Here is a 26,894-nt window from a genome sequence, read left to right on the forward strand (position 1 = left end):
AAACATTTAAATTCGGTAAAAATGGACGATGATGATTCGAAGGCTAGGTTACCAATACATCTCGTACTTGGAAGCGGCGAGTATGCTCGCATAAAAACCAGGACAAAACCGTTGGTTGGTAAAGAAGGGGACCCAATAGCAGAGCTGACAAAGTTGGGATGGATCATCATGAGCCCTGGCGTTGAAGTTGACCAGAACATGATGCTACTAACGACAACCACAAACTCGCAAAATGACCTTGAACGATTGTGCAGGCTGGATGTGCTCGGTTTAGAAGACACGCCGGAGAAGAACCCTCTTCTCGTCTACGACCAATTTAGAGAAGATCTGTCTCGTGATGACGAGGGCTGGTACGAGACCAGTCTGCCTTGGAAGACATACCACCCGGAGCTTCCATCATATGAGCGAGGAAGTCTGCGACGACTGAATAGTTTGATGAAACGTTTAGAGCGCAGTGGAATGTACGAAGAATACAACGCAATCATAAACGAACAGCTGGAAAAAGGCGTAGTAGAAATTGCCCCTACAAAGGCCTCCAAAAGAGAATTCTACATCCCTCACAAACCAGTTGTGAAGAAAGCTGCTGAGTCCACCAAGCTACGGATAGTTTACGATGCTTCAGCTAAAGAGTCCGCCACCCAACCATCGTTAAACGATTGCCTAAACGCGGGACCTCCGCTACAAAATCATTTATGGGATGTGCTGATCCGTGCTCGCTTTCACCCGATAGTTGTTACTGGAGACATCGAAAAGGCTTTCCTGCAAGTACGAATAAAGGAATCGGAGAGAGATGCGTTACGATTCCACTGGAAAGCACCCGGGGATGATGAAATTAAGGTGTATAGGTTTACGAGAGCATTGTTTGGTTTGACGTGTTCGCCATTTCTTCTTGGAGGAGTCCTGAACGAACATTTGACATCATGGGAGAGAACATATCCAGCTCTTGTAAAGGAGATTAAGGACGGTCTTTACGTTGATGACCTTATGGAAGGCGGCACAAATGTTGGCGAAGTGTTGTTAAAGAAGAAGAAAACGATAGAAATTTTTAGTGATGCTACCTTCAAGCTTCATAAATGGCACTCCAATGCAGCTGAACTGGAGAAATCCAACGATGATCTACCCGAACAAGACATAGACAAAACAAACGCAACCTACGCAAAGGAACAACTCGGAACAATGGACACAGGAGCAAAGATACTGGGCCTGCCTTGGAATAAACTGCAAGATACGTTCAGTGTCGTCGCAGAAAAGGAAGAAAGCGCAGCGACGACAAAGAGAGGTGCATTGTCGCAACTAGCAAAGATTTACGATCCAATTGGTCTTATATCTCCGACAATGCTTACTGGGAAACTCCTGTATCGGAAAATGTGCGAAAGTCGTTTATCTTGGGATCAGGAGTTTGATGATGTCATGGGAAAGTTATGGCGGGATTGGTACAACAGACTGCCTAATACATATACAGTCAATCGTCCACTAGCACCCCTTCATGTGCCTGTACGGTCTATTCATCTACACGGATTTGGAGATGCTAGCAAGGATGGTGTATCTGTGGTAGTTTACGCTGTAACGGATCAAGAAGATAACCTCACTCAAGGCATCGTTTGTTCTAAATCGCGGATCTCGAAACGAAATCTTACTATTCCACGGTTAGAACTTGTTGCTGGACATATGGTGACAAACCTGGTGATCAATGTAGAGCGTGCAATCGGTAAAGAAAGAGTGACATCAATTCATTGTTGGCTCGACTCCACGGTAGCGTTATGCTGGATAAACGGTCAGGGTGAATATCGCCAGTTTGTAGCAAATCGAGTGAGAAAGATCCAACAGCACCATCACATCGTCTGGCGCCATGTTCCAACAACTGAAAACCCAGCCGACATTGGGAGCCGCGGTGGGCATGTAGTCGACAACGAGCTTTGGAGACATGGACCAAAGTGGCTAAGCAATAAAGGGAATTGGCCGCAAGAGATACTTCCTGTAGTCACTGAGGAGATAAGAAAGGAAGAAAAGTCTTCGGCACACGTCATGGCTGGAGCGGAACACCAGGAGGAAAACGAGTTCGACACGTTAGTCGAATCGTATCCATTATGCAAAACCCTTCGTATCTCTGCTTGGATAAGAAGATTCATCAACAATTGCAGGCGAGCACGCGATGAACGAGAGGCAGGTCCTATAAAGTACCACGAAATTGAAAACTGCACACTGTGGTGGATCAGACGTGAACAAAATTGGTTTAGAGAGCAGTCTTGTTATCAAACCCTAAAGCTGGAATTAAACCTTCAACCAAGGTGCAATGGAATACTAGAGTGTCGCAGTAGAATAGAGGGGAGTATCCCATATTCCTACCGACAAAATCCACATTTACGAGGAGAATTGTGGAACAAGCACATTTAACAACGCTCCATGGGGGAGTCTCAGCAACCATGGCCGAAGTGCGAGAGCGATATTGGATCCCGAAACTGCGTCGACTAGTGAAGCAAGTGAGGTCCAAATGCTATGGTTGTGTAAAGTTTCGAGCACAGTCATTCCAAAACCCACCGGAAGGAAGATTGCCAACTACAAGAACCCAAGGGTCAACTCCATTTCAAGTGCTAGGAGTCGACTTCGCTGGCCCTATTCGACACATGGGGAAAGGAAAAGTGGAAAGAAAGGCATACCTTGTTCTTTACGCGTGCAGTCTAACCCGAGCAGTGCACATGGAGTTGTTGAGATCACTGGAAGTTGCAGAGTTCGTCCCGAGCCTGAAAATATTAATTGCAAGAAGAGGAAGACCGGAGATAATATATTCGGACAACGCTACTACATTTAAGGCTGCAGAAAAGTGGCTTAGATTAGCCCAGAAGGATGAAAACCTCAACTTGTTTCTTACGAAACGAAAGATAGAATGGAGGTTTAACTTAAGTCGAGCTCCTTGGTGGGGTGGACAATTTGAGCGACTAATTGGTCTTTTTAAGCGTAGCTTCTATAAGAGCGTTGGAAATGGTAGATTGACATGGGAGGAGTTGTCTGAAATCATCTTGGACGTTGAGGTAGCACTTAACAATCGCCCATTAAGCTACGTAGAAGACGAAATTGAGCAACCAGTGCTCACTCCCAACAAGCTGCTGCACATAAACCCAAATGATCTTCCTGAAGTCAAACCTCATCAACAAGAATTGACCAATCTACGGAAAAGAGCTAAACAGCTGAGGAAATACAAAGATCAGATATGGCGACGATGGACGCGAGAGTACATCAGAGGATTGAGAGAGCGCCACAAACAAAGGAATGGTGGAAAGCAATCAGATTATCCAAACCATGGGGATGTGGTAGCAATTGAAAGTGAAGAAAAGAACCGGAATATGTGGAAGGTAGGTATTGTGGAAGACCTGATCCGTGGACGGGACGGAGTTGTACGGGGAGTAAGGTTGAGAACAGCGAAGGGAAGACTCGAGCGGGCTGTGCAGCAACTCTACCCTCTAGAGTTATCGTGTGACTTAGATCCCAAAGGCGAATTGAATCCTGCAGCTCCTGAATTCCAACCGAAACCACGACGTGATGCAGCAGTTGCTGCAGAAGTAAGAATGCAACAACATGTGGAAACTGAAGAGTGGTGACATTTATAAAATTATATTTAAACATTTGCATGCATAATAATCCTTTTTTGAACATTAACGAAGTCAGTCCCTTCTGTTATATATTTTAAAATTAATATATAGGGGAGTGTGTCGGGACTGACGGACATACCGTAGTAAATATGATTGACATTTATTGGGAGGGACTTAGAAGTGTTTTGTTTTTTATGATAGTGAAATAGTGATGTACCATTACGATTATTCATTAGTATCTGTACTGTGATTAGAATAAGAGCAAACGTTCGTGCACGGTGACTGTATTCAAAACGGCAACTTTGGGTTGCATGAGTACAATATATTTAGTTGAACAAACGTATATCTGTGAGTTGTCGAGGACTACGATCTAAAAGCGGAGGCAAATTCTCGACAACACATTCATTGTGTATAAATGATTCCAACATATTTTTTCCTAAAGTTTCAGAAGCATGTTTCTTGTGTCTATTTACTTTTTAGCGGAAGAATAAAAGAACGGTTCATTTTGGCTTTTAGCTTACACATCGTTGACACTACACTTTTTATTTTCGAGCCTCAACTCTATAATTTTCGACATTCAAAAATTACTTTCGACGCTGAACATTTCGATTGATTCTATTTTTATTGCTACAATACTTTCATCAGTGAATTTGGCAACAGACAAAAAACAGATACAATACATGAGGAACATTACTGTGACATGGAATTCAAGGAACCGAAGGAAGGGATATATAACTAGATCGAACAGTTTTTTAAAAAGATAGCTAATATCAATTTTTTCTAGCGTAGTATTAGTAGACTTATAGATTTTTCTGTAAGTATAATACAATTTGATTATTGTTCTTAAGTTGAAGTCAAAATCGGGTATATAACCGAAGATTTACCATTCGAGAGTGACACAACATGTCGTAGCCGATATACCTTCCCCCCTTCCCCCAACCAAAAAATCTTTCACTTTCTATTGCATTATGTTGCTTTGAGCGACGTTAAATATAGAATGTTAAAATTTGAGCTGCATCCGCCCCACAGCGGAACACTAATTTAATCTAGTTGCAACCAATAAATCAGACAGGAATCGACTCGAAGTATAAATATCAAAGACCCAGTAAATAATTCTACGTATTAGACCCTCGGCTGTAATATTTATATTTCGAACACTAATTTAGCTATACTTTTATAACAAAAATATTTTTATGGTTGTTGCTTACTCTTAAAATTTTCCTCACGATCAAGTATTGATTTCCAATCACATAACCTTACAATTCTGTTTACAAGAAGAGGAAGCTCTGGGAAAACCTGTATGAAATACTCTTTGTAGTTGCCTTCCATTTGTGACAGATGTGGACAAGATTCATCTTGCCAATGCTGATGAAAGTTTTGTAAAAATTTTAAGCAACCTAACCATGTAGATTCGTAGTCTTCTTTTCTGAGATTATTTGATGTTTTAAAATCCACACGGTCTTTCCAATTTTCTAGACCATTTACTAGCTCACGGACATCTTCGTAGAGAGGATGATTTAAATTTGGTATCTCTGTATCCAGTTGACTTCTAACATCACAGAGAAGGTCAAACTTATCATTATTGGACAGTAAATAAGGATGTTTTAACGCTTCGTTTGCTGATGGCCTAAGTTCAGGTTTTAGCTGTAGCATCCATGTGAGAAGATCTTTAAGTTCAACATTATTGATTTCATCCAAGCCAACTGGGTTTCCATTCAACATATTATGTAGTCTAAACTCCAAAGATCCAAAAGCATGTTTCCCTTTAGTTGCAACATAATAAGCCACCATTCCTGCATTCTAAAATTAATGAAAAAACGCAACAGAGATAAACGCAAAGTTAAAAAATTGAATTTATATGAAATTAGCAAATGGTTACATTTCTACACCTACCATTATGTCAGACTCTCTCTTGTAACGTCCTTTATCAAATGAATCCTCATCTTCACAATACGATTCAGGAGCAATCCAATGCTCAGTTCCTTTTCTAGATGTAGCACGATATGTCTTTAAGCCTTTCTTCAATATATGACTTATACCGAAATCAGCTAAAAGAAATTTTCCATGTGCATCTCGTAGAACATTGCAAGGCTTTAAATCCAGGTGAAGAATAGGATCTGAGCCTTTATGGAGATCAAATAATCCTGTTAAAATTTGTTCGAGAATTTTAGGAAGCGATTCCACAAGATTAGCTAATTCATTTGATTGCACAAAATCTTCCAGCGATTCTTCACACAGGTCAAGTACCAAATAGACATATTCTCCAGCGTCCTCCACTAAAGAGCAATAATTCACAACATGTTTTGATTCCTTAGCATTTTTTTTATTGAGAATTTTCTTTTCATGGTCTGCAATGTTGGTGCAGTTGTCTTTTCGTATTCGTTTCACTGCTTTGCCGTAACCATTCTTTGCCAATCCAAGATAAACAAGGGTTCCATCACTTCCTTTGCCGATGCAAAACTCCTCTGAGAAAATTACGCGTACATCGTTTACATGTTCAACCTTAACTTTGGGATCGCGCCCATTATCGATCAATTTTAACAACAATTCTTTATGTTTTTTTGATTCATCGATACATTCCCACTCTTGAAACTGCAATTCTAAAATTAGAGTAAAAATATTACACTTAGAATGCATGGATAAAATGTGAAAAAAGCCAAACAAATAAAAGTAACTCCAAGTTTCGCAGTTGCACCGAAGATTTGGAAAGCAATTTACAATGTGAAAAACCAACTTAGAAATAAGCATCAAACAGAAAATACTAATTTAAGCAATTTATTCTTGTAAAGTAAAAGATAGGAAACCACAAAAACACTAAATACATGAAGTTTTATAATTTTAAAAAGTGATATAACGCTTTCAGTGTGTATTACATTGACTTTCGTTTCTTTAATACCAAACGGTTATCAGTGAAATTTTACTACAGATGAGCAGTGGCGTAGCCAGCTGCTTACTTAATAATAATGTTATGGCAATTTTTCTGTGTTGGAAAAACAAATAATGATGTTTTGAAATTTACATTGCAGGACCAAAACATGCAGCTGGCTATGCCACTGGTGATGAAACCCGAAGTGGCCCATTTCATCCAATTCTAATTTCTTACACAATAATACGCACACGAAAAACATATACGAAAGGTTCAAAGAAAATTAATTACAGCTGATAATTGTAAATTCGAAATACTTAAAATGCAAGGGTGAAAATTATTGTTTAAATGAGATAATTAAACTCAGAATCGTCTAAGCCAGAATTCATTTTTCTTGCTCCGATGACAGCCTTGGAATTTCTTATTTGCGATTAGTCAATATTTTTTTAAATGCAATCCGCAGCTTATACTCCCATTCATTAACGTAGTCAGCCTTCTTTTCTATTCCTGTTACGCTAATGTTTTGTGTCAACCCACATGAGAAACAATAGATATGTAATGACATGAATAACGATAAAGAATTAGTCCTAGTGACATGAAATTGTACACATTATTTCTGGGAAACTGATTTCAGCAAATATATTAATTAATTACTACATTATATTTTTGTGTTGAAGTAGAGTAAAGCTGCTGAAATGAGTAATGTACATTAAATTATTTGTGGTGAATACATAAGTTCTATTTAGGCAAAATTAAATAAAACTAAAAAATAAATAAAACATGGTACTTAATGCACTGTTTTGGTATTATCTGCGGCAAAAAAGTTAAAAGCCAAATAATTGATCCAATATTTACAAGGTAGACGCCTTAAATTCCGCTCTACAAGCAAACATGCCACACATCACGAATCAAACACTGTTTCCAAACACTTTTTAAAATACCAAAAAGCGTAACTCACAATAAATCGCAAAACATAAGTCAGCAAAAATACTTCACCGCAGTTCAAAATTAAACAAAAATTGACTGTTTGTATAATGTGATAACTTTTTATTAAGCCTTACATATGATCAGCAAAGAAATATCACATTTCGAAGTAGCATCTCCAATACACAAACCACTACCTCTCATCCCTCATTAATCACACCTTGCTGTTAACAGATCTCACTTAAATATTGAAAGGAATTAACGATCACAACATCCAATTGACTGATTGCTTGATTGATTTTAAAAAAGAAGCTCAAGTGTCCTTATAGCAACGAGGATTCTGATACAATTGCATAATTTATCAAAATAACTAATCAACAACCTTTATATCATAAACCATGAAATAAACAGCTCTGGTAAGACAAAAAAGTATTTGATGATGTGCACCATGTCTCCAAAATCGCATAATCAAGCCTTTACACGAGCAAATTCAGCTAGAGTTTTCACGAATGAGACCGATTTTTTCAAAAAATAAAAATTTATTCCGTTGAAAAATTGCATTTGCATTGAAAAAGAAATGCTTATAACACACTAAACATTTCTGTGCCAAATAAATTAAGTAATAAACTGCAAATAAAAGTATTCTGCCACATTCAATCCTATTTTTATTTTTGTTAATCAATCTAAACTGCCTCTAAAACTAAATTCGTATGTATTGTTTACCTTTGTTCTTCTTTTTTTCATCCAGTTTTTGTAAATTTAATACCATAGACTCCTTTAAGGCATAACGTTCATCCTTTTCATATATTTGTATCAGACGCTGTACAACGTTGGTTTGTTTTTCTATGTCTTCATCTTTTCTCACAATCTCAAGATATATTTCATAAATACGTGTTGCATCATCCCATTGTTCAAGTTTATCAAACAATTCTGCTAATTCCCAATAAACAATTAGCACTCCATTCATGATTCCTGTTGAAGTAATAATTGACAAGTTCTTTATGTTATGGTCGATAAAATCTTTACTAACGTTAATACCACCAACTTTCTTTTGTCGATGTTGTGGATTTTCCTGTTGCGAAAGTTGTATTTCTTGCTTGTAAAGACTTTCAATAAGAGAGAATCCTTTTTTGTAATGCTCCAAGGACTGCTCGTAATTTCTACTCAACTTATTCAATCCTCCCAATGCAACATGGCAGAGAGAGTCTATTTCTTCTTTCTTTATACCATCATCTAATCTGTTATTGGTGGAACGAACACTCTCCAGCCCAAAATATACTTCATGTTGAAAATATTTACTGTCTACTTTAGATGAAAAATTCAAGCATTCATTAAAACAGTTCAATCCTTCCTCCATTTTATCAGAGAGGATGTAAGCGTTACCAAGACTAAAATGTGCCATCATTTTGACGCTTTTCTCCTCTGCACCTTTTAAACATTTTTTGTACAGTTCAATTGCTGTTTCATAATCTCTATTATCAATACTACAATTCCCCCTTTTCAAGAACGATAAAGCCACTGGTAAGTCACTGTATGATGTAGATTTCTTATCGGAATCAAGCGAAGATTTGTCGGAACTCTCCATTGTTATTTCCAAATTTCTTTCACTTTCCTAAATGGAAAGTTCCATCTCAAATGTTGAACCAACGTCAGGAGATGAGTTATCCATTTTGGAAATGTAGCAAATACCTGTGTAATAAAGTCGACTGTCACCGTTATACTATATCTCAGCAATGCATTACTTACTTAATATTTGTATTGTGTCCTATACTTTCTTGACTTCTTAATTCGTTATGTTTTATAAAAATCCACACATGTTAGGACTGTTTGTAATATGCTTTTTTGCTTATGTTTTAAAGCAAACGTGTAAACGATACATGTTGGAAACATAAGCCTACAATGCACACCCATTTTTGAGACATTTGAACCCATTCAAAGATTCCATGCACCAAGATATTCAATGAAAAAATACAATGAAGGTAATTCATTTGTGGAAACTTCAGTTAGCAAATGATGGAAGTGGCCAAATGTACGCGTAAATGTACAACTGGCAACAATATAGCTATTAATCATTTTTCCAAATCTTTGTAAGCCTGAATTATTTATTGTAGGTAGTAATAAGTTTTAAAAGATGATTTGGTAGAGCTCGAAATTACTTAACATGACTACATTAAAACTTTCGGTTCTTCCATATTTGATGATCTTGTATTCTTGTACTTTATATACAGGTGTTTGATCTTGTTAAAAAACATTGCAACTTAGGAAAACGAACGATAAGTATGACATAGTTCAACAAGTATACTTCGCTGTTTTTGTTCCCATCATATTACAACCATCAAAGTATTTCGAATGCCTATTTTGCTATTTGCAAGCAGCAGATTAAAATCTTTCAAAAATGCAAGCATTTCAAATTACCACAGCAGGAGACAGTGATCCTTGCTGGGGAGAAACGAAAGGAATTCTCAAATTATTCATTTAAAACGTTAACGAAGGACAAGAAAATAGTCAGTTTTAGTCAGTTATTACAATACATGAAATCAAATAAATGTTGATGATGAACAATGTTGGATACAGTTTAAAATTCCAAAAATTCATCCACCCATACAAGAACACGCTAATCTCCCACAAAATGGCACTGCAAGATATTTTTGGGAAGGGGAGAAAACCTCCTCGAATTTCTATTATTGAGTTGAAAGTAAAAATTTTTCAAGCTTACTTCTTAAGTTACTTTAGCAATTTTTAAAAGTTGAAAACATATTTGATGATCAATTGATCAAGGTATTTGACTTATGGAAAATAACAGCATAAAAATTGGTTGATAATAAAGTAGAAGAGAAACAATTTTTTTAATTCTCATAACTTAGTTACTTCACCGACATGATAGACATTTCTGACCCTATAACTTTGAGTACTTAAATTTTTCCCTTGGAAAATTTTTTATCATTGGAAAATTTGTTTGTATGTGCATTTTCAGACAGGTACATCATATCACTGCGTCATGAGTATACGCGAACAAAATTATTGCCTTGTTCTAACGATGTCGTAAACCGCAACTTTACTTGTGGATAAAAACTCAACAAAAAGACTCCAATTTCATGGAATCTTTTCAGTCTGTATAGTTTTGGACTGAATGATTTTTTACCGTGTTGTCTGAATAATCTGCGCAGTTAGAAATATAATGATTAATCTATAAGGATTTGTTCTAAGAAAAATAAGAAGCAAATTGAATAGAAAGACAGGCTCTTGGCGATTAAATTTATAACGCCTAACGCAATGTAATTTCCTCAAAATTGCCATTAGGCTACATACAATGAATAAATTTAAAAACTCAACCTGGTATTTTAAACATATATCATGCATTCAGTCTTTAATTTTGAGAAGATTATAAAAGAACTAAGTCTTCGTACCTTATAACAAATTTCCGATCTTTCAGTGTTTCAACAAAATTGAAACAGTCTTTACGGGTTTTGCTTCCGTCTGCTATAAACTCAAAATAACACAAATGACTTGTTTCGCAACTCGTCATAAATAAATTTTCTTTTAACAATGTAAGTATTTCAAAAGATCACAGCAAGAATTAATGATCGTTGGCGGGGAAGATTGGAGGAATTTAAGAAGACGTGATCAAAATTTAAAACTTTATTTGGTCGTAGATGTCTTAGGTTGAAAATGAAAATCATCAGTATTTGAGAAAATACAAAATTTCATCAGTTATTATATCGCATGCATAAATCACCATAAATATGATTCGAACAACAAAACACAAGAGATAAGTAAATTCATAGTCTTAATAATTAAACTGGAATTCAGCTAGTTTTTCCTGATCGCAACTGCTAAGAAATTGATGGTTTGACTTTTACAATCGATTGACTACGATTCTTCCAACGAAAACCGCTGTCGTTGAACCCATGGTGAGCTGAGCTCTTATCAAACTCTTATAAAAGAATATGTCACCTTAGAGGAAGAGAATGTTTCCCTTCAGTTTTAGTCAGTTATTACAATACATGAAATTAAATAAATGTTGATGATGGACAATGTTGGATACAGTTTGAAATTCCAAAAATTCATCCACTCATACAAAACACGCTAATCTCCCACGCAAAAGCACCGCAAGATATTTTGGTTGGGGACAAAACCTCCTCGAATTTCCATCATTGAGTTGAAAGCAAAAATTTTTCAAGCTAACTTCTAAAGTTTCTTTCGCACTTTTTAAAAGTTGAAAACATATTCGATGATCAGTTGATCAAGGTATTTGACTTATGCAAAATAGCAGCATAAATAAATGGTTGATAATAAACCAGAGGAGTAACAATTTTTTAGATTCTCATAACTTAAATACTTCACCGGCCTAATAGACATTTCTGAGCCTATAACTTTGAGTACTTAAATTTTTCTCTTGGAAGATTTTTAATAATTGGAAAATTTGTTTGTATGTGCATTTTCAGACAGGTACATCATATCACTGCGTCATGAGTATACGCGAACAAGATTATTGCCTTGTTCTAACGATGTCGTAATCCGCAACTTTACTTGTGGATAAAAACTCAACAAAAAGACTCCAATTGCATGGAATCCTTTCAGTCTGTATAGTTTTGCACTGAATGATTTTTTACCGTGTTGTCTGAATAATCTGCGCAGTTAGAAATATAATGATTAATCTAGAAGGATACGTTCTAAGAAAAATAAGAAGCAAATTGAATAGAAAGACAGGCTCTTGGCGATTAAATTTATAACGCCTAACGCAATGTAATTTCCTCAAAATTGCCATTAGGCTACATACAATGAATAAATTTAAAAACTCAACCTGGTATTTTAAACATATATCATGCATTCAGTCTTTAATTTTGAGAACAATACAAAAGAACTAAGTCTTCGTACCTTATAACAAATTTCCGATCTTTCAGTGTTTCAACAAAATTGAAACAGTCTTCACGGGTTTTGCTTCCGTCTGCTATAAAATCAATATAACACAAATGACTTGTTTCGCAACTCGTTATAAATAAATTTTCTTTTAACAATGTAAGTATTTGAAAAGATCACAGCAAGAATTAATGATCGTTGGCGGGGAAGATTGGAGGAATTTACGAAGACGTGATTAAAATGTAAAACTTTATTTGGTCGTCTTACTTACTGCATTAACTCTCACAATCTCTTCGCTGTAACAATGAAAGTGTTAAAAAGCCAACATTAAAATTTTCTTGCAAACTGTGTGAAAAGTATATGTACTAAGAAATTCAACAGAAGACGTTGAAATACTTAATGATTTCATCGTTAATATTAAACGACTTAAGAAATTTGTAATGTAGAAATTACTTATCCGAACAAGTGAATTATTGGAAGCCTTGAACTAAAAAGTCAACACTTTCAACCACTATGGCATAAATTTCACAAAATATCGTGACAAAATGTCGTAAAATCTGATACTATAATGCAAGAAAAATGCCGTATTTCACTAACAAACCTCTCATATTTTTCATCGGTTTCCTCCCAACTTTCAGATTCACTGACACCAGAAACGATTTTGCACGAAAGCTCGTCAGTTGCATGTCCAGCCGTATCCTTACCAAGCTCTCTGAAACAATTTAATATTCATAATTTTAAAAAGCTATCACTGTATATGTAAAAGAAATGTATTATATAACATGTATGCAGTTTGTGATATTCGGTTATTTTATGGTTCACGCAGGGGAATGAGCAATTTAGCTACCTTTCATCGACTTCCATAATTTCTATCCGTTCTCCCATTCCGTCGCCACTACACTTTGTTGCACTTGGCTTGTACTGAAAATACAATTAACATAGAAAACATACACAATGTAAGTGCAGTTCTCAATTTGGGAATTGGGAACTTGATTTTCATTTACCTAGCCGATTTAAGCATTTTGTACGCCTGTAGCGCAGATTTAGCAAGAGGGGAATCTTCTCTAATAGCGTCATTTGCTAAGGTCTTTTCGCCCTTGTCGCTGTGAGTTTTTAAATGGTTTGCTAGAGAGGACTTGTTCCCTCTAGCAAGCCAAAATTTGCGTTTGCCTTGCCTAAAACAAAGTAAGCAAAAGCCCATTGGGGTTTTCTCGTGTCCACTCTTTGCTCGCTTTGCTTCTGGTCCTGTTTTCTGCTGCTTGCTATGTCTTTTAAACATGTTGGCAAACTGAAACTCTATAACACACAATTTTTATGGTTACAAATGTGTCGATAGCCAATCTTGGTTGTTTACTATTGTTTTTATAAAACCCACTGACAATGTCATGCCACTTTTCTTTGTGACGCAAACACGATCACTCTTACACACGACTAACATTCTAACACTAGATAATTGTTCTGTTACCTTCCTTAGACAGTGTTTGCTGCTTATTTTTAGCCACTGCTGCTGTCTCAGTTTTTGCACAGCCACTACACAAGACCTGGGCACCAAAACCTTCATCATCACCTGCTGATGTTGAGCAAGGCGGAATTGCGTGGCACGTTTTTTTGCAAAATTTGCAAAAATGGCTTCCACATTCCTTCTTGCATGAAACGCAAACTAGTAATTAGGCAACAACAATGAAAACATAAGTTAAGATAATGTAATGAATGTTTTTTTGGTATCAAAGGCAAGCAGCACTAGTTTTTAGCAACACACAAATGTTGGTTTGGTACTCTTAGTGAGAAGTGAATATTGTCGAGGAATCACCGAATCAGCTCCTGCAATCAACCAATGGCTGATATATATTGTGTATATTGTTGTTAGGAAAATTTTCGACTATTGTAACGCGTGAATTTACCTGATTTAACTGCTTGAATCTCAGCCATCTAGTAAAAATAAATAAACAATTAGATAAAAAAGTTTGTCAAAAAATCTCGCTTTATCACCAAACAATAGCGAGCTAAGCCCTGTTAGTTCGTTAGCAAACCGGTTTTAATTATAAATTGCTTCATTTATCAATATGTTTTATGTAAGGATTGTGAATTTTATTTGCCTTAAATAAATTAAAACATGCTTTGTAGTTTGTAATACAAGAAATCCTTTCGTACCACTACTTTTAGGTTACACAAAAAACATAACTGTTAAATAATAACTTGTTTCCCCGGGCGTTTAGTGTTAGAAGCGTTAATGCTTTCAGAATTTTTATCATTTGTAATTTTGTATCAGTACTTTTGATTTTACTAAACCATTACGTGTACTCACCTTACAAATTTGAACACCCCAAGTTGGTTTAATTAAATATCACGTATCACCGTAGAATACACCGAAGAATCGATATGGTTTGCCTTGAAGTCACTTAAAAAGAGAAAGCTCGAAAAACGAAAGCAAAGAATGTGTAGTTAATCTGCCCAGATATCATATTTCTAGTCATCAAACGCTTATTGGCTTACCAATCAATTAACGGAACTTGCCTGTAAAAACAGCTTGTAAGATTGACATTCAACAGGCAACAATTTTTTTCAACGGAAACAACAGCGCTGCAGCGCACATGTGCTGATATTGCGCAATAATTTCTAGCGCTGCGCGGCAAATTTCACAAATGCGCGGCGAACAAGAAATTTTTTAAAATCTGCGCGTCAGGACGCGCATTTCTCCCGAAATTGCGCAAGCTAGATCTAGGTTGCGCAAGACATACTTTCCAGTCTGGCACAAGAATTTCCTCAATATCCGAGCCAACCAGACAAACTTCTTGCAGCCTTTTCGGTGAAAATTTGCAAACGATGCTGAATTTACCACCCATCTACGAAACAGAGAATATTGAAAATGTCGACAATTCCAACATCATTATAAGAAAAGTTAAAAGTCAACGCAATTTGCTGTCGTTCCTACTTGAATTTCGATGTTTCTTCGACGTCTTGCAGTGTTAAAGCAATTTCATTAAAATTTTAAAATCATATTTTCATTTCTTCGAAACTTCTATCTTGAAATTTTGTGTTAAAACAATTTCTTTACAATATTAACGACATAATTTTATTCCTACGAAACTTTTAGCTAGAAATATTGTTTCATTTATGTTCGTCGGATTCATGTGCCATGTGCAGTGACAAAAACGTTTTTCCATCCATGAGGACGACATTGGACAAATGATTGTTTTTAAGGTTTTTCGAAAGTTTGTGAGGCTTAAAATCTAGTCATTTAGCTTTTACTTAAAGCACAACTAAATTAAGTCACATCCTGCGAAAAATTGAACATTTGTAATTGCTGATTGTTCAAAACAATTCAATATTACAAGTACATTTACATTACATTCTTAGCTAATTACATTATCTTCTCGTGTCTAAGAAAAAAACAAGTTTATCAAATAAGATAGGAGTAGTGGCCAGCCCATTTATCTACTCCCTATGAATTACAAATCGTATTATGAAAAGCAAATGTTATTTAATGTTACACGACTCGTTCCAATCCTCTAACACGAGCACGAAACTTAAAATGATTTGATTCACAAATATTGAATAACTACCTATAGGAAAAAGCAAAAGCTTGCAAGTGGCTAAGTCTTGATGTTTTGCTTTCTTGTCTAATGATCATTCCGTATCTTTAAATAAAACTAAATTTCCCGTGAAAAGTTGAACCCGTTCGAGCGTTTGAATGAAAATCGACAAGAGGGTGGGTATCTAGCTGAAGAACAATGAATACAAAATGGTTAATGCATGGCGAGTTTGAGAAAAAAGTTTAGGGCGTACATCCGAGAAGGTTAACTCGTCTTCATCGGGGTGATTATTTTCCATCTATGTACAGTTTTCACTATGAAAGAATTAAGCGTGGTATTTAAATATTTGATCATCCATAATGAAAGCTACTATTTGCTTGAATTCAAGATAATATTCTTCGATGTGAGAGAAAGTGAGGTATTTCTACCCAACACAATATTTCTACGTCATACGCTTTCATCACATTACAGTGTCGGCCATCATCGGTGACTCGGGATCATTTGATACCGCGGGCTCGCTTGATCTACTGAATTTCATAGCGAGTTGAGGACTGCAGGATCCGAAATCACTTATTTTAGGCAGCAGATTACGATCTTCGGGAGATTTACTCAAAGGAGGGCTATCTGATGTTGCGTCATTCGACGTAGGACTCTCCGGAATATCACTCAACTTTTTTGTTACTTTCTTATGCTTACGGTGTTTGTGATTTCGGTTGTGTCTATGATGTCTGCAACGGGGTGGTGGTGGACCATCTGTTTCGCTGGCACCGTTGCTAGGTGATTGTCGTGATACCTGCCTTGATATTACGCTGCGAGGAACGTGCGGCATTTGTCGTGAATGCCTGCGAACGGGAAACACATCGTAAAAAACATGCAGTAGTTTTTCATGACAGTTGAAAGATGAATTATGCTGATAAACTAAATTTTAAATAAAAGGACGATGTTCTTGGCAAAATCCTAAAATTTCGAACGAGGACTATAAAGTCTCCATGTTTGTTGGGGAAAAAGCGTCGACACTGATTGAAGAGAATTACGTTTCCTAGTGCACCAAATATTATAAGGTTAACTTAAGACTTTGTGGTCTCCCTTTTAACTTAAGACTTTGTGGTCTCCCATTTCATTTAAGACTGTGTTGTTCAATGTTATTATTTCGTACACATTTGAGAAGCCATAGAAAACTGATTGAATTTCGATCAACTCCTTGCATTCCTACCTTCTCACGCGCAAAGCTTTATCGCAAATATCCGTCTCGTCAACGATATTGTTCTTTGAGAATCTTCTTGTTCCCTGCAACACGAATAAATTAAATTTTAAAAAAAAACGTACCTTTTGATCCACCACATCTAATTGAGGTGAGAAAGTTAGAGAGGTATGTGTACACGGGAACTGAAAGTTTGCTCGTGCTATCGTTGTAAATTTTAATCATTTATTTATTTGGAAATCTACTGACTTTATGGCGAATGAACAATGTAATATTTACATTCCACAAGCAAACGTGTTACATTCCACGAGCAAACGTGTTACATTCCACGAGCAAACGTGTTACATTCCACAAGCAAACGTGTTACATTCCACGAGCAAACGTGAGTGTTGGTTACGGAATGATATAAATGAAATGGTTTTTATAGTTTCATATGAGAAAAGATCAGTTCATACGTAGAGTAAGCGTAGTGACCTTAATTTGACTTCCCAACGCCATTGAAAGTTGTGCATGTTGCATTAAAACTTTGTATTTTTCACAGTCTTCGCTTGCCAAACCACCACCTAAAGTGACGAGACATGAATATTCATGATTTCAATGAAAACAAGCTCGTCTCGGAGCAAAGACAATTGTGAACAAAACTAGCAACAGTACGAATGACATTACGTGAATACATCAACCAAACGACGTCCATTCAAAAAGACGATGTGTTCGAAAATTGAATGCCAAAAACAATTTCACGAAAAATCAAAATATTTACCTGCAGATCGACGTGGATCCCTTACAACGTCCCCAAATTCACTGAAAAATAATCACGTAGATCGTGTTATGAAAATGTAGCTACAGGAATCCAATACACATTGATTAACGATTTAGGGATTGGATTCATACTTCCAAAATATGGATTACAGTAAGAATCAAAAGTTGCACCAGTAAAAAGTACGTAATGTTACGTGTTACGGAATCCAATGGAAGACACTAATAAAGAACATTGATGAATGAGCTAATGTTACTTATAAGTATCACTAATTTTAATTCTAAGTCTTATAACCAGTTCTAATTCTAATCCGTTTTAGCTGATTCCAATTCTAATGCGTACGACTAATTCTAATTCCAATGCATAATACTAATTCTAATTCTTTTGCGTACTACTAATTCCAATTCTAATGCGTACAACTAATTGTAATTACTATACATAATACTAATTCTTATTCTATTACGTATAACTAATTCTAATTCGAATGTGTACGACTAATTCTAATGATTGTAAATGAATAATAAAATTGAATGTAAATTATCTTACTCGTCATCGGGTATATCACGTTTCATATCAGGTGAAGCATGTTCACTATAAAATATTCAGAAAATTTAAAAACAGGCAATATCAAAGTCACGTGGTTTCAAATTCGTCCGCATATTATGCAGATTAACATTACATACTTCAAAGAAGCGTTATATTAGTGTAGACTAATAAAATTGATGATGGGCTCGTGGTCATAATAAGTATTCGAAAAGTAATCTGATGCATTAACCCCCCTGATTCGATTCTATCAAATAACAATTCAGGTGGGTAAATTGGTAATTGCTCAAAATTAAGATCTTGATCTTAAATGAGGATCCTATAAAATGTTAATTAAGATTCTATAGGACGTTACAGGATCTTGTAGGATCCCACGGTAAGATACAAGGTTCTAAGAGGATCCTGTATAGGAACTTGTTTAGACATCAAACAAGAGACCATCAGCTGGATAACACTGAGACAATGAGAATTACATAAAAAACAGATTCAAATACTTACCGCGATGAAATCTTTCTGTAAACCATTAACACAGTCTCGTCAATCACTTTTTTGTCCGTCATTTCTCGCATAAATATAGGCCTCATGTATTTTAAGTCGACATAGTGATACAAATTCTGCAATAAATTTATATAAATTATGTAAATTATTCCATTCTTCACACAACATATAGCTAAATAAATCAGCATCGAACTGATTTCGAATTAAGATTGTATCAACTCAGTGGAAGAGTCATTGCATACGATCACCAGGAAATAAAAGCAACGAATTTATTTCTGAATAGCAAAGACTTATTTATTACAAGAATGCAAATGTCTAATTTTAATCATGCTCAGTGTGAACGACTGATGTCCAAGTCGAAACATGAATACAACAGAAAATTTTTTCGTTCCGCAAAATGATAACAAGGTCGTCATTAGTAAATAACATTAATCATACCATCCAGTAATATCTTCCTCTGTGTTTGATTACATCTTGAACTCCACCAAGAAGATGATCCATCAACTAGGCAGAATATTAAAGAAAATTTTTTAAATTTTTAAAGGGCAATTGCACTGTGGGATTTGCCATTTGCAACGTGTTGGACTCTACCATTGATTTACTGCACCCTCTCCTATGGTGAACGTCAGTCCTACCTCACCATAGAAGATAGATTTTTGAACTTTACATCTGTCAAAATGCTCAGAGATTGCTGTTGATAATTGTAAATCACTTGTTTTCCAAATTCGTTTTTGCCTTTTGATTAACTTCTCCCAACATGATTTTACCTTAACATTAACTTCTCCCAACATGATTTTACCTTATCATTAACTTCTCCCAACGTGACTTTACTTTATCATTAACTTCTCTCAACAAGATTATACCTTATGATTTATTTCTCCCAACATGATTTTACCTTATAGTTAACTTCTCCCAACGTGACTTTACTTTATCATTAACTTCTCTCGACAAGATTATACCTTATCCTTTATTTCTCCCAACATGATTTTAACATATCATTAACTTCTCCCAACAAGACTTTACCTTATCATTAACTTCTCCCGACAAGATTTTACCTTATCATTAACTTCTCCCAACATAATTTTACCTTATCATTAACTTCTCCAAACGTGACTTTACCTTATCATTAACTTCTCTCGACAAGATTATACCTTATCATTAATTTCTCCCAACATGATTTTACCTTATCATTAACTTCTCTCGACGTGACTTTACCTTATCATTAACTTATCGCAACAAGATTATACCTTATCATTAAGTTCTCCCAACATGATTTTACCTTACCATACACTTCTCCCAACAAGACTTTACCTTATCATTAACTTCTCCCAACATGACTTCCTTCCGCTTTACAGCACGTTTAACTCGCAGTAAGTTGACCAGGGGCTTGATTGTGATGCCCTAAATGTTTCAACAAACTTTTTAATTTCCTTTTTAGTACCAGTCGAACGTAATGTGCCAGAAGACCGAAAGTCAGAGAGAAAGAAGCGGAAGTCAGAGAGAAGAAGCGGAAGTCAAACAAACTGGCATGAAGCAAGTTACGAAGGTTGGAAATCAAGACTAACAGACGTAACAAAAAGCAAGTTAAGAAGTCTAAAAACATGATTGATCAAAGTGAAAATATGAACTTAAATTTCGTCAACGGTGATTACCTGAAAAAACACGGTAGCGAAAACGACACAAATGGTGGTAGTTTCCAAAATTTTTTTCTTTTCAACATTTTCATCCAAGACAATAGCCAATGAAAACGACACAGCGCCACGCAAACCGCCGTAAGCCTGAGAAAAAACTTTATAAGCTTAGCAAACATGGCGGCGGCCGGTGGAAATATTTTAAGCACATCTTACCATAATGAATTGATCAACTTTGTTTAATTTATTCAATCTTAATGTATTCGCCAACCAAGAGAGGATAACAACACCTGATAAATAAAGTGAATTACGACGCCTATTCATAGAATAATCAATAATCATAAATGTCACTAGCCTATTCATAGAATAATCAATAATCATAAATGTCACTAGCCTATTCATAGAATTATCAATGATCATAAATGTCACTAGCCTATTCATAGAATAATCAATGATCATAAATGTCACTAGCCTATTCATAGAATAATCAATAATCATAAATGTCACTAGCCTATTCATAGAATAATCAATAATCATAAATGTCACTAGCCTATTCATAGAATAATCAATAATCATAAATGCCACTAGCCGATTCATAGAATAATCAATGATCATAAATGTCACTAGTCTATTCATAGAATAATCAATAATCATAAATGTCACTAGCCTATTCATAGAATAATCAATGATCATAAATGTCACTAGCCTATCCATAGAATAATCAATAATCATAAATGTTACTAGCCTATTCACAGAATAATCAATAATCATAAATGTCACTAGCCTATTCATAGAATAGTCGATAATTATAAATGTCACTAGCCTATTCATAGAATGATCAATGATTATAAATGTCACTAGCCTATTCATAGAATGATCAATGATCATAAATGTCACTAGCCTATTCATAGAATGATCAATAAGAAATAGAGCAAAGGCGACTCATACCAACAGCTCGATAGATAAAAACTAGGAACAGTGTGACCATTGTAAAAGACGCATGGAGCTCGAGTTCTCGCTCAAATAACATCACTCCCAACATCATAAAGATAACGGTCTCTGACAAGGTGCTGGAAAAATTACACATAAAAATTCAACTACGTAAATTTCGTCATCTCTTGAATCTACATCAAGTGAGTTCCTGGACATATAACAGGAAAACGTTCACAAAAATCCCCGTGTATCCATTGAAATCCTGGACATATAACAGGAAAACGTTCACAAAAATCCCCGTGTATCCATTGAAATCCTAGACATATAACAGGAAAACGTTCACAAAAATCCCCGTGTATCCATTGAAATCCTGGACATATAACAGGAAAATCTTCACAAAAATCCCCGTGTATCCATTAAAATCCTGGACATATAACAGGAAAACCTTCACGAAAATCCCCGTGTATCCATTGAAATCATAAACATAAAACAAAACATGATCCTTACCTTGCCATCTTTAGGAAATACTTCAAAGGAATTCTGGACTTGTGCGAAATATTTGCTTCGACGTACGGTTTCATCACAATGGCGCATGTAACAATACTGAAAAAATCATGAGAAGTTTATCCAACAACACTCATAGAATGATAAGGATAATATATGTTACGCTTGAATAAAAAGTATGTTAAGTTTATTAAGTCATATTTCCTACCTGATTATTCCTGAGAAGTGGAAAAACTCGGCAGTTAAGTAAGACATGTAACACATGCTGACGATGAAAATCGGTTCCAGAACTACAGACAGAAAACAAATTCAACATTTTATATATTTTTTGTACTTTTGTTTTTTTCAGTAATATTCCGACGCCACAAAAAGATCAAACTGAGCCTGGAGTCCGAAACTTGCAGTCAAAAAATCAAAAATTGAAGTCAACACGTTTGTGGTAAGCCATATGGAACGCGCATTAAAATGTTCTTTAATAATTATTCCATTAATTGTTCAAATAGCTGTTCTAATAAATGTTCCAATAGCTGTCCTAATAATTGTTCAAATAATTGTTCTAATAATTATTCTAATAAATATTCTAAAAATTGTTCTCTAATAATTCTTTTGAAGCCACACAGAAACCGCACTGGATTGTTCTCTAATACTTCATGTCGTCTGTATATTTACCTACCGTACATACATACGTACCTCTCACGTGATCAGTAAATTTGCTCAAATACGCAGTTAAATACGCCCATAATAATCCAATAAGAACACCACCAATACTGACAACAAAGAAAGCTGCAATACCGATGAAAACCTGCAATGAAAATGACTTAATCATAATGGAAATCAAATGAAGTTAATATAACTACCATACATGTTTGTAGATGTAGATTGTCCAGGTTGGTATAGTCCTGAGAAGGACTGTTCTTGCTGTTGTTGACTGACGTTTCGAAAACCTTAGCGAAAGTCATTTTTTGACGCTGAAGATGACCACCAGACATCCCATGAAACTTCCATTACACCATCCATCAAAGGTTCATTTGTAAATTTCGACATCAAGCTAACTGTAGATCGTTCAGGTTGGTACAGTCCAGGTTCGTATTTTTGACTCTGAAGATGACTACCGCTAAGGTTGTCGAAATGTCAGTCAACAGCAACAAAAACAGTCCTTCTCAGGACTATACCAACCTGGACGGTCTACATCTACAAACTTGTAACGATACTCCCGGGTTCGAACCATTTACTTTATGTGGATAAGTGTTAGTTTTTCTCATTACAATAATAAAACAAAAAGAAACACCTTTAATTTGGGCGATGAAAAGTCGGTGGTAATTCAATGCATGATCACTCATGATACGAACCTCTCCTATTTCCACAGTGGCCTGGGTGACTAAAGCTTCAAAAAGTCGATAAAGCACGACGGTTACAGCATCTAAATTCAACAAGAATAACAGATTTAGTCGAAGTCCTATGGAAAAGACGGGGCGAAAACGCAGCTTTGGTCAGATGAGGCATCTGGTCAAATATGTTAAAGAAGTATTCGACCTGATACCATATAAATATAGTTTACATTAACTAGTTTTCGTCATGATTTCATTTACATATACATATGTAAAATACAGACAAATTGTTTCATTTCAGAAGCAATTTCTCAACGAACAAGTGAAGTAGACAGACCTGAAACCGAAAGCAAAACTCACCATTCAAGAGTGATTCACCAAACACTAAAATATAAAGCACTTCGTTCACGTGGACTTCTTCAAAGACAGCAAGAACCTAGGACATATTGCCAAATAAATAAAAATACAAGCAAACAGTAAGAAAAGATACAAATGTTTCTCCAAAAAGCAAATCAAGTTTAGTAAAAAATGATTGACAACAACGTAAACCAATTCAAAATTAAGAGCGCTGATATCATTTCGTTTCACAAATAACACAAAACGGACTTTCTTATTCATTCATCTGTCTCAATATAAGTGAAAACATCACTAGTATGTTTCTTCTTCATAAGGCACACATAGATAAAGTATTTGAGTACTCACGGCAACAGGATCAACAGCTGCTATGAGACACGAGAAGAGCAACATTTGTAGAAGAGGAATACCAAGATCTGTAGTGGCGTAAAGTGTAATTCCCACAGTAAAAGTGTTGAATATTGTTCCCTGAACAAGCAAGTAATAAGTTTAATATGTTAATGGCATTGAATGTAAAATTCCCACAGTAAATGTGTTGTATATTGTTCCCTGAACAAAAAAGGTAAAAATTTAATATGTAAAATGTTTGAGTAGAAGGGTGGAAATGGCTCAGCACACTATTCTCAGATTGATCCTCACACACTAGCATCATCAAGCTCAGTACAACGGTTCTCAACAAGTATTAGTGTAACTCAACACTTGCATCATAAAAGAATATTTTTCGTCACATCAAATGTCACTAACACACCATAATTTGCTCAATCTTTCTTATTAGTACAAATAACCTTTTCATATTTTCACATGATAAGATTATTTGAAAGAGCTTATAATCTACAGTACTGTTGTAAAATCATTAATTGTTGACATGATTTTCATGTATGCAGGATAATGCCATATTTAAGTTTTTTTTGAAATCCATTGTTGTCTACAGATTATAACATGCTTATAGGAATATCAGCCGCCCAAATTATCCATGTTCCAACAGCCTTAATGAATATTGCCGACAAGCACCTAACTTTCCACCATATTTATTGTACTTATGATTGAGAAAATAAACCATGAAGGATATAACATACCACGACAGCATAGAGTAAAATTGTCCCCATATTATCAAAAAACGCTCTTGTATGAAGAAAGTAGCCAGCATCCAAAACAATTCTAAATATGAAATACATATCATTAAATTAAATTTCCATGATTTCCATGTTTAATTTTTTCTGTAACATGTATTCATGGTTGACTTGCAACCTCTGTATTATTGATTTGATTTAATTTGTTGGGCTCAGATCAGTTTGGGCTCAGACTAATGCCAATGTTACATGGACCAATAACTGCATGTGTTTTATTGCTTTTGTGAAATCTACTCGAATTTCACACCAACTAAATGTTGTTATACTTTAGTTTGAAACACACTAAGAATAGTCATAGTTGTTGAATCATCAACACTAGCCTTGGTGCCTTCAACAATATCATGATTTATCCTCTTTATAGTTTCTGGTGTTCAATATTTTGAAAATGTCATTGTTTGACAAAGCAAGTGAATCAATCAATTTGAAAGACGACTTACGGTGGCAACATGAACAGAAAGAATATTCTCGAGTTGAAAAATGGAATATCTGCGACACTTTTGAAGTTGGAATAGCTTTACAAAATAAAAGATTGATAAATAAACAATTTACAAACACTCAGTTTATAGCACGATCTTACTGTAAAATTAATCCAAGAAGAATGCCAAGCAAAATAACCATGCTGAAAGATATAATTGAGAATGATTTCTCGAACACATTAACACTGATAACAGATTTGGATAAATGTAACTTGTAGCTCACCATGATTCAGGTACAACTTTTGACAATCTTGAGGTCATATGAAATCCTATATTAAACCAAATGTAAATTATTAATAACTTTTCTTATACAACCCTCAAATTTTACCTTGGCATGCCAAAGCAAGTGGCTATTTTCATACATTTTGCCAAGATAAAAATACTAAAATTGCCTTTCTTTCCTTGTGAAATGTTTACTTTAATTTTGAAGGTTGCTATATTTATTACACATGCATTATAAATTTCTATGCATAAATTACACATTCAATATATTGAAACAGACTTTTACTGGCATTATACTATTTATTTCTTAAGTATGTTTTCCTCATATGTAGTAAGACTACCAGAAACATGGTTTTCAATCAAATTCTAGCAAAAGACTCAAAAGTAAATGCATGAAAATATTATATTTGAAATGAACACTTAAGTTTTAATTGCATTTCGTGCTTCCTGGCTGTAATTAGCAATCAGACTGTCATGATGACAAGCGACATATTGCTTCTAACTAATTTAGTCGGTCAACATATGTCAATTTTTATCAATGGGAAAATAAACATACTCTTCATTCCCTATTATAGGGAATGGTTTGCTGAAAAAATTTCAAGATCATTCATACGTAGCGTTGTATCGCTCTACGTGGGAGAAGTCTGAGTTATGTAACTTTATTTTGTATTTAATTTTAATTGCAGTTTCGTAACAGCTTTTACTTGTGGCACAATAAAGGTTTACTTGTTCAATAAAGACGAACACTTCATTGAATGAAGAATATAATTTGCTCTCGAGCAGGTGTTAAGCCGCTTTTTATAAAATCGACTTTCGTATGTATTTACAAATTCAAGACCTCATGTGGATACACGGAGATTAAAACTTACTTATCTGGCAAATATCAAAGCAAAATAAATGATAAAATATACAAGCACTAAAGACATAATGAAAACATTTACCACGAAATGTTGCTTCAAGTTAAGGAAAATATAAATCAAAACAAAAGATGTTAAGCAAATAAATTTGGTTAAAACCTATAAACATACCGACTTTGAGTAGAGTGGCGAGCAACACCCATACTGTTATGATAAAAGGCCTTGCAATATGTTCAAAATCTAATTTCGCCACTTTGATTTTGTGTTCATGACGATGAGGTTCATTCTTCTCACTTCCATTATGATTTGATGTATTTTGGTTCGTATTATTAACAGGTTTCGAATCCACGAAAACGACAAACTGATTACAAAATATAAACAAACTCAAAGTACATAAACAAATCGTTTCCACACGAGCATTCATCATAATTCGAGATGGTTTATCTGGAATCCATACTCGTTTGTCATTTGCCTTCTTTAAACAAAAAGAAGACCAAAAATACGTTTTTATTCTGAGCAACACCGGTTCTATTGTGAACTCGTCAAACAGCTATCATTAATATTTATCACTTCCTCAGAAACCAAAACTGCAACGTCAGCGGTTTAAGATGGAGTTGCCATTACCCGATGGGGTAGTCAGCCCGTGCAATTTTTTCGTAGAAGCAAGTTACCTTTCAGTATTCAATAAAA

General features: G+C 35.2%; 4 protein-coding genes and 1 long non-coding RNA gene across 8 annotated transcripts in view; 1 reads left to right on the top strand and 4 right to left on the bottom strand.

Annotated features, from left to right (window-relative positions):
• The window catches only part of LOC124438427, a 46,276-nt gene extending 33,772 nt beyond the window's left edge, over positions 1 to 12,504 (bottom strand). For 2 of the 4 annotated variants that reach the window (XM_046988561.1, XM_046988558.1), the window contains exons 1-5: positions 12,256 to 12,504; positions 10,785 to 10,857; positions 8,101 to 9,066; positions 5,481 to 6,187; positions 4,796 to 5,387 (exon numbers count right to left, since the gene is read on the bottom strand). In XM_046988561.1, the coding sequence (XP_046844517.1) occupies positions 4,796 to 5,387; positions 5,481 to 6,187; positions 8,101 to 8,962 (2,161 nt within the window). In that variant the 5' untranslated portion in view covers positions 8,963 to 9,066; positions 10,785 to 10,857; positions 12,256 to 12,504. Of the gene's footprint in view, positions 1 to 4,795; positions 5,388 to 5,480; positions 6,188 to 8,100; positions 9,513 to 10,784; positions 10,858 to 12,255 lie in introns of those variants that run through there. The other 2 variants (XM_046988559.1, XM_046988560.1) reach the window with 2 other exon arrangements.
• LOC124438426 (midasin-like) overlaps positions 1 to 15,405 on the bottom strand; it is an 87,087-nt gene extending 71,682 nt beyond the window's left edge. The window contains exon 1 of the mRNA XM_046988556.1: positions 15,170 to 15,405. The gene's annotated coding sequence lies outside the window, so the exon portion shown is untranslated. The remainder of the gene's footprint in view (positions 1 to 15,169) is intronic.
• LOC124438723 lies at positions 13,107 to 14,316 on the bottom strand. Its single transcript, XM_046988925.1, has 4 exons — positions 14,139 to 14,316; positions 13,703 to 13,897; positions 13,242 to 13,533; positions 13,107 to 13,158 (listed from the first exon to the last, which is right to left on the bottom strand). Exons 1-4 carry the CDS (start codon positions 14,164 to 14,166, stop codon positions 13,107 to 13,109), a joined length of 567 nt encoding a protein of 188 aa, XP_046844881.1. The 5' UTR covers positions 14,167 to 14,316.
• Positions 15,406 to 15,502: 97 nt separating the features above from the next.
• On the bottom strand, positions 15,503 to 26,783 carry LOC124438428 (sodium/hydrogen exchanger 2-like). Its single transcript, XM_046988562.1, has 22 exons — positions 26,376 to 26,783; positions 25,349 to 25,394; positions 25,227 to 25,268; positions 25,087 to 25,161; positions 24,596 to 24,677; positions 23,868 to 23,987; positions 23,526 to 23,601; positions 23,187 to 23,257; positions 22,528 to 22,639; positions 22,046 to 22,127; positions 21,841 to 21,936; positions 21,349 to 21,470; positions 20,617 to 20,690; positions 20,422 to 20,547; positions 20,081 to 20,170; positions 19,208 to 19,273; positions 18,770 to 18,885; positions 18,275 to 18,319; positions 17,732 to 17,772; positions 17,446 to 17,534; positions 16,984 to 17,057; positions 15,503 to 16,612 (listed from the first exon to the last, which is right to left on the bottom strand). The coding sequence occupies exons 1-22, from the start codon at positions 26,629 to 26,631 to the stop codon at positions 16,231 to 16,233; spliced, it is 2,283 nt and encodes a 760-aa protein (XP_046844518.1). The 5' UTR covers positions 26,632 to 26,783; the 3' UTR covers positions 15,503 to 16,230.
• Positions 20,170 to 22,424, top strand: LOC124438429. Its single transcript, XR_006946091.1, has 2 exons — positions 20,170 to 20,315; positions 22,187 to 22,424. It is a non-coding gene; the product is annotated as an uncharacterized LOC124438429 (long non-coding RNA).
• Positions 26,784 to 26,894: the final 111 nt, after the last annotated feature.

The sequence above is a fragment of the Xenia sp. Carnegie-2017 genome, unplaced genomic scaffold, assembly GCF_021976095.1.
Source record: "Xenia sp. Carnegie-2017 unplaced genomic scaffold, XeniaSp_v1 HiC_scaffold_19, whole genome shotgun sequence".
In the NCBI taxonomy this organism is placed as follows: domain Eukaryota; kingdom Metazoa; phylum Cnidaria; class Anthozoa; order Malacalcyonacea; family Xeniidae; genus Xenia; species Xenia sp. Carnegie-2017.